Here is a 16707-nt window from a genome sequence, read left to right on the forward strand (position 1 = left end):
TGCAAACTGACAATTTCCTGTGGTTTCCTTCTGTTTTCTTCAAGTTAAATTGATACCATGTCATTTTGAGCTCCTTCGTGGTGATAATAATAATAATAATATTCAGACGAGCTGGAATTAACAAATTAAAGTGAGAGGAATGGAAAAGCATCTCTTTTTCTGCAGGCCTGTGAACACCAGATTCACTCAGTTAACTAAAATAACAATGCAGATATCAGAGTGGCAAAAATGTCAAAAGAACAAGGTATCATTTAAATTAGTTTAAAAGCATTTTGATAATAACTCATACTTAAAATTCCTTTAGAAAGCAAACTACTCATAATTTAAATTAAAACAAATCAACAAATCTAATGGCATTTAAACTTTTTGTCAAATGTACAGAAAATAACATGTTTAACATGTTTTCTATCATTTTCAAGTCAGTTTGAGCAGATTCCTCAGCACAGGTTATCAAACTAGGAAGACTTGTTTATTAAAGCCCTGAAGGCTGGCTGGCGTTAAACTACAAATTATAACAAGACGAGACAAAACTAAACAAAATCAAATAAGAAATAAATTGTGCTACACTTGGGAAAACTGTTTAGTTGCAGCATGTTTTGTCTTCACTGAGAAGGAACTACAGTATAGACAGGATTTTCCCCTGAACTCCAGGTGAGGTCAAGACTGTATGTTTATGACATGTTTGAATCTGTGGTTCTTAGACTGATAGAATTTGTTTTTCATTAAAAAAAAAAGTTGAGTTTTTCTGAAGTGGAAACAAACACTTCATATAACACCTGTTTTTTATGCTACTACAGAGACTTGGTTTGAAGTGGAGAGAGTCAGGTTGACTGGAGATACAGTGCAAAGATGACATGTGGAGAGAGAGAGTGTGTGCGTGATTGGAGTGGGGTTTCGTAGGAGGAAGTTGTACGTCCATATTAGGTGAGAGCCTCACAGCTGTGGACAGGGTGTATGTATAGACTGAGGGTGCGAAGAGTCGTTAGTACTTGCTGCTGGAGCCATTAGCAAAGCGGCTGATGTAGGCTTCATAGATAGTGTCCAGGAATGAGCCGTCAGCCTGAAACAAACAAGCAATATGTTTACAATATACGGTATGCCATAAGTTTGTGTGTGTACGATAGCACCTCGAGTAATATTCATTTTTACCTGGATCAGATGCAGCAGCGTGGCTTGGAGCTGGCTTTTAGAAAGAACTCTGACCTCCTCCTGCAGTGGGGGTCTGGGCAGGGTTGTGGGGGCAGGGCAACTGTCCTGCATAACTGCTGACAACCCTCCAGTTGGCTTTGCCTGAGTGAACACACTGGGAGAGAGGAGCAGGTTGGGGGCCACGGTGGCTGGTATTCTCTGGGGGGAGATGACCTGCACAGACAGGAGGTTGTTCGGTCTCTGTCATCATTTTTTTTTTTTTAGAAATGAGTTGGCAACACCATGATTTTGTCAAGGTTCATGCACAATACTATACAGAATTTAATTTTACTTCAAAACAGTACCTTCATTTACAGCTCGGGACTGAGCTGATAGTGCTTACCTGAAACTGCAGTGCAGCCTTTTGGCCTGCAGTGGCTACAGGCTGATTTGGGACCAGGCCTGCACTTTGACTCTGAGTGGGCCCCAGGAATCGAGGGGCCAGTCCTGGACTGGGTCGAGGGGGGTCGCTGGGGGTCTGGCTCTGCTCCTGCTGGACCAGCTGCAGCTTTTGGAGGAGCTCATGAGGAGACACCACACCTGACAAAAGAAAACAAGGGACTGAATAAACAGCTCACACAGATTGAACAGACGTCATTTCTAGTTTATTTGATCAATCAGATAGAATTTTAGAGAAACCAGTTAATTGGTTAAATACCCAAAATATAAGTAAACAATATAGTACAGATTCATAGCTCATTCCTAGTTTAATAGATCATTTGAGGAACTGGTATGTGCTACAGAAAATAAATAAATCTCTGTCTTTACTATCTTTATTGTCTGAAACAAAACATACACTATAACAAACCTGGCAAAGCAAGAGAATTATTGTTAAAACAATGGTTAACGTGGTGTTATTGCTTATTAGTAGAATCTAAGACGTCCCACCTGCTCCCTGTAGAGTTGAAAGCGACTGGCTGTTGTGCTGGGCTTCTTGCTGAGGCTTAGAAAGGCTGAGGAACAGCTGCTGGTTTTGTTGCGCTTGAAGGTGTGAACATGACACGGGATCCACCATTACGGGCTGAGAAGGAAGGTGGGGGTTCGGCAGCAGAGGAGGGGGGTTGGAGAAACCGTGAGGAGCAGCGGAGGGGAGGGAAGAAGAAGGGGGAGGTGGTTGGATTTGGAAAAGTCTCTTGATTGGGTCGGATTGAAGCTGCTGCTGGTGCTGCTGCTGAAGCTGAAGCTGCTGGTGCTGATGCTGAAGCTGAAGCTGCTGAAGCTGCTGGTGCTGATGCTGCTGATGAAGATGGTGCTGATGCTGCTGAAGCTGAAGCTGCTGGTGCTGCTGGTGCTGGTGCTGTTGATGATGATTGTGGTAAAGATGGTGATGGTGGTGATGATCCAGTGGCACCCCGTTGTCGCAGAGCCTGTTCTCAGGCGACTCGGACACGGTCTGAAGTACACCTCCGACCCCTCTCTGTCCCTGCATGAGCTTCTGGATGGCTGGGCAGTGTTGTTGTTGTTGTTGTTGCTGCTGCTGCTGCTGCTGCTGCTGCTGAACGGTGGTAGGAATCGGCAGCAAGCCCGGAACAACATTTCCGCTTTCTTCCCCAGTTCCTGCTCTGATCCCAGCATCAGAACAAACATTTGCCTTGGAGGTTTGACTTCTGGCAGAGTTCAGTGTCTCTTCGTAAGTCAGTGCGCGGGCTACAGGTGGCCGAACGTTTTTCCCCGACGCTGACCCTGGGGCAGACCCAGGCCCAGCCAGAGGAGAGACGGCGGCAGGTTTGGGCGAGTGGTGTTGCTGTTGGTGTTGAGAGCCAAACAGGGCTGCCAGAGAGAGAGACCTTGGTTCAGCACCTTCACTGTCCTGGAGGAGACAAACAGACAGAAGAGAAAAGAAAGCAACAACATAAGCTTCAGTTCTTTCTAAAACAGGAATTGAATTGGAGATGAGCTTTTCGTGTACACCACAAATCCTACTTACTTTTAATGGACTTAATAAAAAAAAGGCATAAAGACAAGAGGCTAGATGTTGACAGGATGTGAGTGTTTTACCTGAGTATTTGTTGGTTTAACAGGTATTGGTTTAATTAAGTTGGGGTTCCCATAGAGAACACTGCTGCCACCAATCTCCTTTGGCTCTGAGGTTGATTTCTCCTAAAATACAAATTAAACCAAAATTTTAATCTGTGATATTCAACCTGTTGAATTTCCCACCAAAACTTAAAACCAGTTTAAATAAATTTGTGACAGTCTTTCCAAATCAGTATTCTGATATTATATTCTTTAAATGTGATTAATATGTGTTGATTCCTGATGTGTTGTGTTGGTTGAATATCCAGTCTTATTGGCTTTTAAGTATTTTACGAGTTGTTGCCTTGCCTTGCCGCCTTTGTCGTACTCTGTGCGTGCCTTGGTCAACATCTGGATGATGTCTATTCCCTTCACTTCACTCCCGCCTCCTTTGTCACTGTTGCCATCGCCAACGCCGCCAACGACACCAACGACACCAACGTCGCCAAAGTTGCCAAAGCCCCCAACGCCACCGACGCCACCTCCAGCAGGGGACAACCAACCACCCTGAGACTGAGCGATGACCTGCTCCTGTTGGGTCAGACTGCACAGAAAAGTCCATGAGCAAGGCTCTATTGACACAGAGTAAACTGAACTGCATTTCGGAATAAGACTACCACTTCATCTTTAGACCTAAAACGTTACATAACCTCACTTTGTCACTCACGGAGCCAATTTCATTCATTCATCATTCATTATTAGCTGACAGCTTTAGATGTTGCCTCTAATCCCCAGACACTGAGCCTTTAATACACACAGTCTTTCATGTTTAGACTAAGATATAAAAACAAACTTTGACTGAAAATAACTTATTACTCATTATTTGTTGTCCTTAAGTGTTGTATATATTAAATTACTGTTTAAACAAGTACTTACATCTTCATCCTCTGGGCAATGCGTTGACAGTCCGCCTTATCATAGAACCAAATCCCATGGATAACCACTGTTGAGGAAGGAGGAGAGGGACACAGATGGAGAATTTAATTTCTCAATGTCTTTGTATAAACATAGATGAAACAAAATGTCTAGCTGCGCAGTCATGACCCTGCCAATTCCAAAGAAACCGAGTTAGCCTGTGAAATAATGTAACTGCCCATCCAGCTCTGAGCTTCTAATGTCAGCAGACCACAAAATGAGCCCAATGACCTGCCGTACCCTTAAAATCAAATGAATGCACAGACTTGCTGTAGTGCAATTCTGCTGTTATGACATCAGTACAGGCAGGATAGACATGTTAACTGTTTATTATTAGCCCCTGCTGGGTCTAAACCCTGAGTTTTAAATTAGTCATTTCCCAGCCAGGCCAATGGGAACAGAAGTCAGCGGTGCCATTACACAGTGAAACATGGGCCCCAGGAGTCTCTTGAACTACATAAACATGGTCAACAAGGGAGACAAAAGGCAAAACTAACACACATTTGTCACAGGATTACACAGCAGTAAGTAGGCTGTATTATATTACACTGTGACTCATTTTTCTATTTTCATTTGCACTTGCTCCTGAAAGCACGCTGAGGCAGCCAGTGGTGTTGCGAGACTATCCACTTCCATGGACCCGCGCCGTTTTGCTCAGCAACAATGTTTAGTATGTCAGGAAATAAAAGCAGTGGTTTAAAAATGTTATCTTCTTAGAGAAAAATATTGGTATTTTCTAATTCTAGTACCTGAAACAGATAAATTATATTTATTTTGGATATATATCTGAAACATAAACACCAAATCTTCTACCTCTATCTTTATCGACAAAAGAAGCGAACATTTCTTAAATGTTGACACAAGCAACTAGGCAGAAAGTGTGCCAACAGGAAAAAATTGACTAAACTGGCAGACATGGGATTTTAAATCGGTTCAAATCGGTGTAAGTACTTGAGGCCAAATTCCAGCACTTAAAACCTGACACTCGGTGCTATGGACACATCTCAGCCAGGAAGACATCGTGTCACACCTCAACACACACTTCCTAAAATGGCCTCAAGAAAAGATAAGGCCGGTTCTGAAAAAAAAGGGGGACAGAGGCAACGTGTTGAAGAGATGAAAGTAAGGGGAAATAAAAACACTTGAATGAGCTACTGTAGAGAGTGGCTGGATCTATTCTCAGACAGAAAAGAGATTGAGAGAATGACAGAATGAAATGTAACAAGCGAGACCTACTATGCTGTGTGTGGTGGACAGTGTTACAACCATGGTCCTATCACAGACACACACACATACACATACACATATACACATTCCCACACAGACAGACAGGCACAAAAATGAAACACACGCCCTTGGCAACAAGTGAGGTTGGACAAGCCACTGAGGTCAGTATGGATGAGAGGAACACACAAGGCGGGAGAAGCAGAGGCAGAGACACACACACACACACACACACACACACACACACACACACACAGACAGACACACACACAGACAGACACACACGTATGCGCACACACAGGGTTCAGTTGAGCCTGGGAAAATCAGCCCAGTACCAAATAAGTAACTGCAGTGGGAGACTGTCTGGTGGAGCCAGAGCCACTTAGTGCTCACTGGGGATGAGGCTGTTTGACAGAGACATAGAGACACGCACACATACACACACACACACGGTCAAAGTCAGAGAGCTGGAAAATTAAGAGAAAATGAGTGAGCGGAATATGAAATAGAAAGAAGCGAGGTGTGTTAGAGAGGGGATTATCAACTGACCCATCAAAAGAACAACACAGAGCTCTTTAGCTGTAGGATAACAGACTGAATCTTGTCAATGAATGAAAAACGTTGAGCTGAGGTGAATTGATGGAGAGACACAAACAAACATGCGAAGTTTTAAAATCCAGAAAGTCTCTTTTATTTTGCCACCATGTCTCATCTACTTACTCGTCTTAAAAATAAAGAGGATCGAGAGGAAAGAGCTTAGAAGGTGTGTTTTAGTAAAGAAATAATGAAACACTACCAAAAGTATCACACTAAACAAGACAAAGAGAAGGAGAGAGAGAGTGAGAAATAGAGAGTGGGAGGAGGAGGAGGAGGACAAAAACCAGTAGCACCAACAAAGAAGTGGCCGTGGCCACAAGGTTAGGCTCTCAGCCTGGATGTCAGAGGGAGGAAAAAGGGAAAAAGGGGCTCCAGCCAACAACACTGCACTGAGAGCACGGAGGCAGAGGGGCATGTGTATTGTACTGGTGAAGGAGAGCTGGACTGAGAACTCCACTGCAACATCACATAGGTAAATAACTTGAGCAGGAGGACACCAAAGTCTGAGAGCACTGACTGAGAAAATGTAGTTTTTGAGTGACGACATTCCCTTACAAATTGAAAAAGGAGTATTGGAAACTTTGGCAATAATCATTCTACTGGAGACTGCATGTGATCAAGGACAAAGGCTGTGTGCTTCTTTTTAAACTTCTATAAAAGTACAACAAACTGACTAAACAGTGAGCACTGGTGCATGTTTGTTGTCTGCTGCAGACCTCCAGTAACTCTGACAGCGCTCCAGAGGGACTTGGATCATTAAGAAGGCATTTTAACTTCAGCAGGACTTCATTTGAGGTTGACGTCTTGGAAGCAGCACGCCAACCTGTCATTGTTTTGTTCTAGTGGGACTTTGCTTTTTGAAAGAAGAAGACATTTTTAATTATCTCCAAAGTGTTTTGCTTTGACTTTCAGTTTCCAGCAGGTTTAAATGTGCTTTGACAACACAGTACCCAGCTTTGGCGGCAACCCAAACTGCACTACTGGGACTACTCAAAGATTAGGCTATTTTTTTGTGTGTGTTTTTTTTCTTTAGCTTTAGTAAAGTTTGCAGTCCAGCCATTTAGAAGCCACACTGTTGTCCAAGATGGATTAGGTGTCCTTTTTCAGTCTGTGATCATTTTTGTGGAGAGAGCTCACACAGCATCCATCATGATGAACAGCGCTGGTATTCTTTTAGCTTGTATTTAGTTTGCTGGAGGTTTGTCAGCAGCAGAAGGTGCTTTTACAGTTACTCACATCCATGCTGGGAATAATTGTTGACTGTGAAGAAACACCACTTCCTTTGTTTGGATAAATGGAATTCATGACATTGTGGGAGGGATAAATATTGAGATTCACAGCCAACAATGTTATTACTATTGTTACACCTTGTTCCTTCCCCCTGGTACATAAATACATTTGAATTGCACTGAGACCTCTTGCTACTGAAGAGCAGTTCCAAGGAGGCACTACCATAATTGCTGGGACAGCTGTTGCAGTGCATTACCTGACCTGACTACAGGGCCTTTTGCACAGCACCACCTGGAACAGTTGGTGCATCCTTTGCTACTGAAGTAGAAAAAGCTGAACCTTCAGCCAGATAAGGACGATCACTAGAGCTGCAATTGAAGGCGCATCATCTAAACACCTTGAAGTTCCAAAGAAGGTCAACAAGACAATTACCACTGGACTGAGAGACAGCCCAGACCAGAGGAGCCATGTTCAGGGGCCTGTTTCAGAGGAAGCCGAAACATGAGAGACTGGAGGAGGAACCTGAGGTCAGATTCAAAGGGTCCCTGGTGTCAGAGAAAGACCTGGGATACACGTATGTCCGGCCTGGAGGTAAGACTATCCATGCACCTGATGTACACAACACACCACTGCCATGTTAACTGGAGCGCTGGTGTTAGCCACATCCTCTATGTGTGGCTGAAGCGCTGCAGTACGTACACCAGACCAGATCGAATCCACATCGGTGCTAATTGTGAAGGCTGATATTAAAAAAATAAGGGCAATTGATGATTACTTTTATCATGCATTGTTCTGCTGATTATTTTATAATGAGGCTACATATGCCTCAAATATATGTAAATAAAAAAAGGTTTCATTAAGTTCTCAAAGTTTGATTCAATTTCTAAATTGAGAAGCCTGACCTCAGTGACTTGGACTTTTTTTTAAAAAAATCATTGATTACTAAAAACAGTTGATGATCTATTAATAAATTGTTAGCCCAGTTCAGCTCTAAGATAAATAACAACTAAACTCTGTATGTTTGGGCTCTGCCTCACAGGATTTTAAAATGTCAGCCTACAATATCTATGTAATATAGTATATTCTAAAAATACACAGCACCAAACATAAACTACATATTAAATTGAGTCTTTGGAGCCATTTTTAATCTACAATAGTAGAGATAGTAGGTGCTTATAGGAAGGAATTTAAAAAGCTTCCTATCTTTTCCTGTGCCCTGGGATATTTGCCAGAGGAATAATGACTTGCTCAGGGTAAATTTCCCCCCTCTGAAATTTTGCCTTGTTCTGTGGTATATCTCCACAGTTTATTTTTAGCGTGGGGTGCCACTTTGTGCCAACTGCCGTTCCAGGAAGTTACGGCAGCACTGAGAGCTACTTGTTTGTCTAATGATAAGATTCCACGACCCCTCCACACAGAGGTCACGACACAGTGGGACTGGCGGCATTAACCAACAGCCTGGGGTCTAAACAGCATTACACATCAGACGTTGGCCCATGAAGAAACATCTTTTCCCGGCTCAGATGCATTCCTGTGCGTATAGTTGTCGGTAAAAGATCCCACCGCCACACACGTACCATCATCTCAGTGACTGTTAGCTTACTCCTGCTATACTGGGATGCCTGACGACCTTGTCACACGACCACATGCCAGACAAATGTATTTATGGTCCAATCATTTGGGTAAATAGGGGCAACTATGTTGTTGTGATTCTCCTTTTTAGGGTGTTTTATTATCCACCTTAAATCAGTGTAATCATCAGTTGGAGCCAGTGGCCATTAAGTTTGCTATGTACCCGCCCACTCTTTAACTTGTATCACCCCTACCCGCATTTGCTTCTTATCAGGGGAAATAGTCATCAGCTGAGCTGTGATTACCAGCTTTAAATGTTTTTGTTTTTTGTTTTTACATTTCTTTCCTTCCCAGAGCTGAAATGAAGTGAATTAGCTGTTCACCGACAATTTATTCCCCATCACTGATGTTCTATTCACATATAGAGGCCAGAACTATTTACATCATGGGTCCTGAGTGCATTTAAACCTGGCGCAAAATGTGTGGAGAGGTCAGACGAAAGTTTATGACATACACGTTATTCCACGGAGCCTTCAGGGTGTTTAATCATGACTGTGTTGTATACGTGTCAGTAAGACTGATGAAGTACTGGAGTAAAAGGATCAAAGAAGGCAAAAGGGAATCCAGTGGTATCTAAACAGTGCATTCCACCTGCCTCTTACTGAGCCTGATGGAGAGTGTGAGACCAGAGAGGGAGGGAGGTCTGTGTGTGTCAGCGATTTCTGAGTGAGTGTGTATGTGTGTGTGTTTAGATTATCAGTGACTGTTGTGGACTATCTAATCTCCGCTGGCTGGTTTTGTAGTGCTGTCAGGCTCCTGTCCCACAGGCGCATTCTGCAACGTGTTTGTGTGTCTGCGTGTACGTGTGTTGAGCCAGATGTAAGTCTGAGAGGAGTCAGGCTGTTATAATTCACCCGGATACCTATGCTCCTTATATGGAACTACTGGGTTTCACTCAGATCAGCTGCACATTGGGACACTTTTCTTTGCATTTTATCCACTCTGTAGCTATAGAAACACCTGTTATAACATTCCATCAAATATACCTATCCTATTTTCTAAAAGTGCCTGAGCAATAAAACTGTCAGTTAAAACCAATCTTGCACTTATAATGATAATTCAGTGCAAAAAACATCACACTAAAGAAATAGCAGTCACCATAATGCATGTGCTGTGCTCAACAGGTGTTGAGAACAAAATGTGCCACACAAAAATCTGAGTGCATCAATACTTGACAGGCAGACATAAGAAGTGTGTCTGTGTTCATTTGTGTGTCCTCCTTACATCGTGCATTGCGGTACAGTAAGAAAGGGTCCTGGAGCTGGAAATCCAGGTCTTTGGTGATTGGCTCTGTCAAGTTCTCCATGCTGAGTCTGTTCATTATAGTGAACCCATGCCTGGGAGATGCCAGCCTGAAACAACACAGACACATGTGTGTGTCAAATCAATTTGAAAGTTGTAAAAGTGGAAACAAAAATGAGCTTGGCCTTGAGAAATTATTCAGCGAGATTCGGGGTATATTGATTACTCTAAAGAATGTGATTACCCACTGCAAGTATAAAGTTCTGAAATCCAATACATTGTGGATGCATTTCAACATACCAGTACTGAAAGTGAAAATTTGTAATCACTATCAATTTATGTCAAAAACTAACGAAGAGTACAAATATTTCTGACAGGAATATCATAATGTAATTGTCAGAAAAATGGAAAAATAAACATTGCATTATCTCAATAATGTCAGGGAAGATTTTTGTATTTTCTGACAACTATTTTAACAACATGTAAAATATCAATCCCTTACCTCGTGTATATAAAAAGAGTTCCTTCCACCTCGGTCTTCTCCTGGGGGAAACACAGAGCCAACCACAGTAACGCTGTTATTCACGTGTGTCAACGCACAGGTAAGAAATGTGTGGGAATGGCCAAACAAACAGTTTCATTCAAAACACTCGTCAAAGTGAAAACATAAAATAAAATTTTAAGTCTGGAAACTTAAACCAGAGACGTTCTTAAACTTTATGTGAGGAAACTTTGTGTTAATGTACACGGTAACGTTAAGTTACTGCGTAGGTGGAAGCAGCCCTGCAATATACATTATTATCTTCAGATGAATGAGATGTTGTAGGTTATAAATTAATATGAAAGTAGTTAAACAATGAGCAGCCACGGTTATTTGTGTTTACTTGCTCCTGAAACTTTCAGAAAGTAAATCTGTGTCGGCGACAAAGCGCGCGTCTACCGGTAGAGATGACGACGCTAAGCTAACTTAGCATGGTATCATTAACCACAGTTCAGACTTACCCACTCATTTGTCCTGTTGTTGTAAGTATACAGAGCGACCTGGCTGGCCAAGTCCACTATGTTGTTGATGTACGGGTCTTGTCGTTGCAGTGCAGCCAGACTTATGTCGAGTCCTTTAGCGGGGAGGCAGCTAGTGCTACCTGCAGAAGTCGCTGTCATTGTTCCCTATGGCGAAGTTAGCTCGCTACCTAGCTTCGACGGCTAACGAGTCACAGAGAGACGGAATTTAAACCAAACTAGTGGCGAGAAAAAAGCTCAGATAAAGCGGCGTGTGTGCGGCAGACTGTTTTTGCTATTCAAGACTTGTAAATGTTAAAAAACCAAGAGTTATCGACCTCTAACTGCTGTGACTAAGTTTATTAACGGCCATGTTTAACCCAGTGAGATTGTAAACAACCAGACATGAGTAGTTGCGCCAAAGGGTTCAAGATTCCAGGCATATCAATCGACTTGGGGATTTTTTTTAATCGATTGAAAGGTCTTTGCCGTCATGTGCGTGAATTTTCAGTAATTCACACGAGTTGAAAGTGCCAAGAGGACAGACATAGGCATACATTATGAAGCTCGTACCTGGCATTTGATTTAGATGATAATAAAATGTGAATTTTAGATCAGGTTGATTCAGGTTCATTTACTTGCAGCAGAGTTTGGTTATGGAGCGTGTTTTTGTTTTCTCTTTTGGCATGTGCGTGTGTGCATCTATGTGTGTATAAAACCACATTTTTGTGCACAGAGGGTTCCTTCGATATTGTAGGAAATTCACTGTGTCATGTTTATTTCTATTTGAATTTATTCCATTATTCCCCTGTCACTTGTTTCGATACAAGTAAGCTGCTTATCTTCCACTTCCATCTCATCCCTTCATCTCTGTGGACTGTATATCTGAATGCTTGGCAACATAAACACTGATTATGACTGATGTCTCCTGGTTACATTTCCACATTTCCTTTCAAATGCACTAGGGGGCATCAAAGGGATGGTTAATGGATAAAACACAACCATCCCTCCTCCATCCAGCCTTTTACTGCAGGAGCTGGAGTTGATCTGCAAGCTGCAAGGAATGCATTAGTGTTTGTTTGTGTGTATCCCCCCACAAGTCTTTTCTTAATGGGAGGGAAAGCCAAGTAAAGGGTGGTTGCACCATCTGACCCATATTCCCAAAAGTATGTTTTTATTTGAACCGAATGACTGCATGTTGTTTTCCAGCTATTTGCAAATGGGCGATAAGGAAGCAGACTCACAAGCAAAGGCAGCATTGAATATAGAGTGTGTTTAGTACCTTGTTCATGGGCCAAGTTTAGTTAATTCTGAGCTTAATCCAAAATTTCCATTGGTATACTAATCAAGACCACATTTCCTGCATGGACAGTGGTTCAAACTTGCAATTATCTGGTTAGAAACCCTTACCCTAATCTTCCAGCAATGCTGTCATTCCTGTGTGTTTATACTGTATGCTGAAACTTCATCCTCTTGTGCCTACATTCATTCATATGCAGCATTTTCTTATGACCATTGTATATAATCCAGGAGACATATCCTTCCTGCTCCTGAAAATTAATACTCAAGGGCAGAACAGTAACTGATACAGGCACAGGACTTTCGGGACATAAAGTTCCTGAAATCCACATCAGCCATATCTGTATCACACAATATCAGTTGGATCACCTGACATATTCAGGTCAGCATATCCTGTTTTGTTGTAAGGGCACGATAGCCATACTGTACGTAAGCCCCTTCACTCTGTACCCGTGTAATAGAAGTTTTCTTCTCGTATGTACTGCAGAGCTCCTCTCAGCTGCAGTGTGATGTCATAGTTTTTTCAGTGATTAGATTTATACTGTCACAAGTTGGAGATGTAAGCTATAACAGCTGATCTGCATCCATCAGCATCCGCGACAGAGTGCCCTTGAGAGAAACAATGAACATCCAACTGCTCACTTGGTTTAAGCAGCACTGGAGGAAAACAATTGCTTTAAATGCTTTATAGAATCGAAATGCCACTATGCCACTGCTGTCCACAACCTCTCCTCTTAAATATGAATGAAGCACTTCCAGGTCAGGCTATGACACGTCTGCCTCTCCATTAACATGAAAATAGCTACTTTGTGATTCAAAATGGGCCTATTTATCTCTTGGCAAGTATGTCTATTACTTTGTCAGAGTGGTGGAATCGGCTTTCCATGCAATTCAGTGTATATGTGTCTATTTGTCAGGGTGGTATCTATCTGTTTGTCGGGGGGTTTGTGTTTGTCAATGATTGTGCTAATGAGTTATCCATCAACAGGTCAATACTGTCAATAACCGTTCAGTCAAGATTGAGCGCGCTGGTTTGATTGGTGGGGACAGGCTGCGAGATGTTGGTGATTGGCTCACGGGCAGGAAGGACAATGGGATGTACTAGCCACTGGGGCAGCTTATCGAAACCTAACAAGGGGATGGTGGGCATTGTTCTCAAGGATGTAATTTGCTTTTCCACAGTGAAAACAGGTTATTCTGTACACAGATTTAGAATCAATAATTTGTATGTTGATAAGCAAGTGGGATGAAAAAGAGGGAAGAAGCCAGATAACATTAGGGAGAAGAAAATTAGTCTTTAGGAATAACAACAATATGGGACAATATTATATAAAACAAGGATATATACATACAATATGCATAAGGAAGTTAAATATGTGCTTACGAGACAAAGTGTATGCACACATTGTAGACAGTAACAAATGAAGATCTATAATTTGCATAGGGGTACAGCTAGAGTCCATTGCCCCTGGAGGTAAAGAGATACGGTGACTGGATGATGGATATGACCTGCCTATATGGTTCAATCAGGGTCCATCGTTAGCCTTGGCTCCAGGTGGTGGAGATGATGTATAGCCTATATCATCTACTCAGTATTTACCTCCCTACAATATTCTATACTTTCACTTGAAGAAATATTCACACACCAGGGAGGCCTGACTACAGTATTTAGCAGACGGTCAATGAGCAGCCCTGCCGGCTCCTATCTGATTTTCTTCCTTTGCAGACTGAAAAACATTGAGCTTGACTGTCTAAACCCAAATCAAATGGAAAAATTTAAAGATAGGATAAAATATTCACAATGAAAATGTGGAGACATTTTATAAAAAGATATGCTATACAATACAAATGTACCTGATCGTGTGGGGAGGTTTAACATTTATCGCCACTATAGAGGTTTTTTACAGCACGGACATCGTGATTTATTTTCTTCAACAGCTCGCAGCAGTCAGCAAGTTACATCTGAGGTTTCATTAATAATTCCTTCATCTCTTTATAGGCCTGATCATAAGACCCTCAGTTCCTTCTGCTGAGTGTGCACACAATAAATATATCCGAGGTTCGTCTGGATGGTGCAAAAAACAACAAACAACAAATTCATGCTACGTACCAGAGAGCAAACAACAGCACAATTTTATTTATCTTTGTGTATCTTTTATAGATATCTATCTATATCAATATTGTATATATAAAGTGTCTTATGTTGATATGGTATCAATCTTTTGGAACAGTTACATTTCTTACAATATGTGAAACTGAAAGTGACTTAGATTTCATTTTCCTTTTTCCTTTTTAAATCTTCAGTTTGGAAAAAAAAAATGCTGGGCAATGGTGTAGTGCAGTTCAATATGTATACTTTACCAAATGACATAAACTTAGAATACAAAGAATACACAAGAATACACAATTAGATGCATAGACCCTTTCTTAGCAGTGATTTTGTTAGCATCCTAACACTGGCAATTATTATTTCTTCAAATATACTCTAATTTCATCAAGCATTTAAATGTATTCATTCTTTCCCTGTAATCCTAAAAGGAAACAAAGCACATTAGGCCTATGTCAATGCAAATGCGTGAACTAGAATTAACTTCAGAGAAGCTGGATCTGAATATTTCTTTATTTGACTATTGATCCACACGCACAAAAAAGATTCACATACATATAAAAAGTGTGACTGTCAATGCATGAATGAAGTCTTAAATCCAAATATCCCGTTGTCAAGCTGAGTGAAGTTGCTCCCTCTGTTGTCAGAAGATTCCCCTTTGACTGACCGGCAGATTGTTGCTTTCCCACATTTTGAGTGTTTGTCTGTTGAGACATTCCCAGAGACCAACTGTGCTTCAGAGTCACACACACTCGTACACACACAAAGGGGTCGGGAACTACAAATATGGAACCAGTCATAAATAGAATTGATATTCCATGTGCAGGCTGGATTACAGAGGACATTTGTGTATTGTGTGTCTGTGTGTTTGTGTGTCCCCTGGGCACAAGTGTCTGTTCCCACGACCTGCCCTCCATCCGTTCTTCCTTCCCTCGATCCTTCCTCCCGTCTATCTTTCCCATTCACTGGCCAGTGTAATTAAACAGAGGCTGATTTGGCAAGAGGAGACTGAGCCCGACATTATGCCATTCACTGACCATCTGTCTCACACAGGACTGACTTGGTGAAGGAGACACAGCTCAGTACTGTACTGAAATCCAGTTGTGACGCATTTGCACTTTGCTTGAGAACTTCCTCTACACCTCTACTCTACCAGACAAACATCTTCTCCTATTTACGAGTTCCTTCCCAGAAAAACATATTTACCAAGCTTGTAAAATACAATACATTACGTAAGATGAAACCAGTGGTTCCCAACCTTTTTTGGCTTGTGTGCCCTTTCAAAAGAACAGGGGCTGCTGCAGCTGGACCGCCCTGTAATGTTTCTGATGTGTACAAGTTAAAAGCAGTTTCACCAAAGAGGGACTTCCCTACATGCTCTCATATAAATAGCTTTTTCGGCCCAATGTGGTTAAACTATTCATTATTAGCCAATATTAGAGAAAAGAAGACCCCAATAGACTCTTGGTTTTTCTTCTTCCTAACCTCATTTATTATCTCAAAGTCCCCTGTAATCTTTTGACCCACTGGAGGAAGTTTGACCTATAGATAGGAGCTGTTGGATTAAAGTACACCGTACCCGATAGTTAAATTAGCTCCACTTTGACCAGAAAACGGCTGCTTGCGCATTGGTGTATCAGTGTTAATAATGTATTAAATGATAATATGCCAGTCAAATGAGCTGTGAAATGTTGCTTTTCTTGACATTCAGCTTGAATAAGCCGAAGTCTGGGAGAACGTTTCCGTTCATTCATCAGCGCAGGCATTCAATAATCCTTAATTTCACTCCAAATATAAACTATATTAGTATAAAATATGCAGGAAAATGCTATATATTGTTCAAAGTGGGACAATGCATCTGTCACATGTCATCACGAGAATCATTTATCAGCTGTCGCTCAGCCTTTACTATGTCTACAGTGACACATGTAGACAAAAAGCTTTATTCTATTACAGGATGGTGGGTGGTGATTTTGTGCTATGGCACTGAACAAATGAATACAGGCTGGGTTGAGTCATCAGATTCACCTCTTGATTATAGCCTGCAGTGGGATTGACATGAGGCCTGCACATTGTAAAGTTCGTATTCAGTGTCAAAGACAATTATATGGGATGGCCAGTTCCATAATTAGAATCTGTAAATGCTGCTCTATACCTTTCAAAACATCCTCATGTATTATTGAGCCCAATTATTCTGTTATGCCAAGCACATCTTTTGTTTAACGCATTTGACATCTCAAAATCATCCTTTTTGATAT

At 41.6% G+C, this 16707-nt stretch overlaps 2 protein-coding genes across 28 annotated transcripts in view; one reads left to right on the forward strand and one right to left on the reverse strand.

Annotated features, from left to right (window-relative positions):
- Positions 1–702: 702 nt before the first annotated feature.
- dcp1b (decapping mRNA 1B) lies at positions 703–11434 on the reverse strand. Its single transcript, XM_085769206.1, has 10 exons — positions 11047–11434; positions 10547–10587; positions 10027–10154; positions 4081–4147; positions 3514–3748; positions 3187–3288; positions 2077–2998; positions 1532–1749; positions 1150–1362; positions 703–1060 (listed from the first exon to the last, which is right to left on the reverse strand). The coding sequence occupies exons 1-10, from the start codon at positions 11203–11205 to the stop codon at positions 983–985; spliced, it is 2163 nt and encodes a 720-aa protein (XP_085625332.1). The 5' UTR covers positions 11206–11434; the 3' UTR covers positions 703–982.
- cacna1c (calcium channel, voltage-dependent, L type, alpha 1C subunit) overlaps positions 6254–16707 on the forward strand; it is a 188444-nt gene continuing 177990 nt past the window's right edge. For 23 of the 27 annotated variants that reach the window (XM_085769171.1, XM_085769175.1, XM_085769173.1 and 20 more), the window contains exon 1: positions 6254–7761. In XM_085769171.1, the coding sequence (XP_085625297.1) occupies positions 7638–7761 (124 nt within the window). In that variant the 5' untranslated portion in view covers positions 6254–7637. The remainder of the gene's footprint in view (positions 7762–16707) is intronic. The other 4 variants (XM_085769172.1, XM_085769183.1, XM_085769205.1 and 1 more) reach the window with 1 other exon arrangement.

The sequence above is a fragment of the Trachurus japonicus genome, chromosome 23 (genome assembly GCF_045865225.1).
Source record: "Trachurus japonicus isolate A0001 chromosome 23, Traja_1.0".
Lineage (NCBI taxonomy): Eukaryota > Metazoa > Chordata > Actinopteri > Carangiformes > Carangidae > Trachurus > Trachurus japonicus.

Coding starts and splice junctions, on each gene's coding strand:
- dcp1b (XM_085769206.1), bottom strand. CDS start 11,205: ATGACAGCGACTTCTGCAGGTAGCACTAGCTGCCTCCCCGCTAAAGGA. Junction 10,588..11,046: donor ACAACAGGACAAATGAGTGG/GTAAGTCTGAAC, acceptor TGTTTCCCCCAG/GAGAAGACCGAGGTGGAAGG. Junction 1,363..1,531: donor AGGCTGCACTGCAGTTTCAG/GTAAGCACTATC, acceptor CTGTCTGTGCAG/GTCATCTCCCCCCAGAGAAT.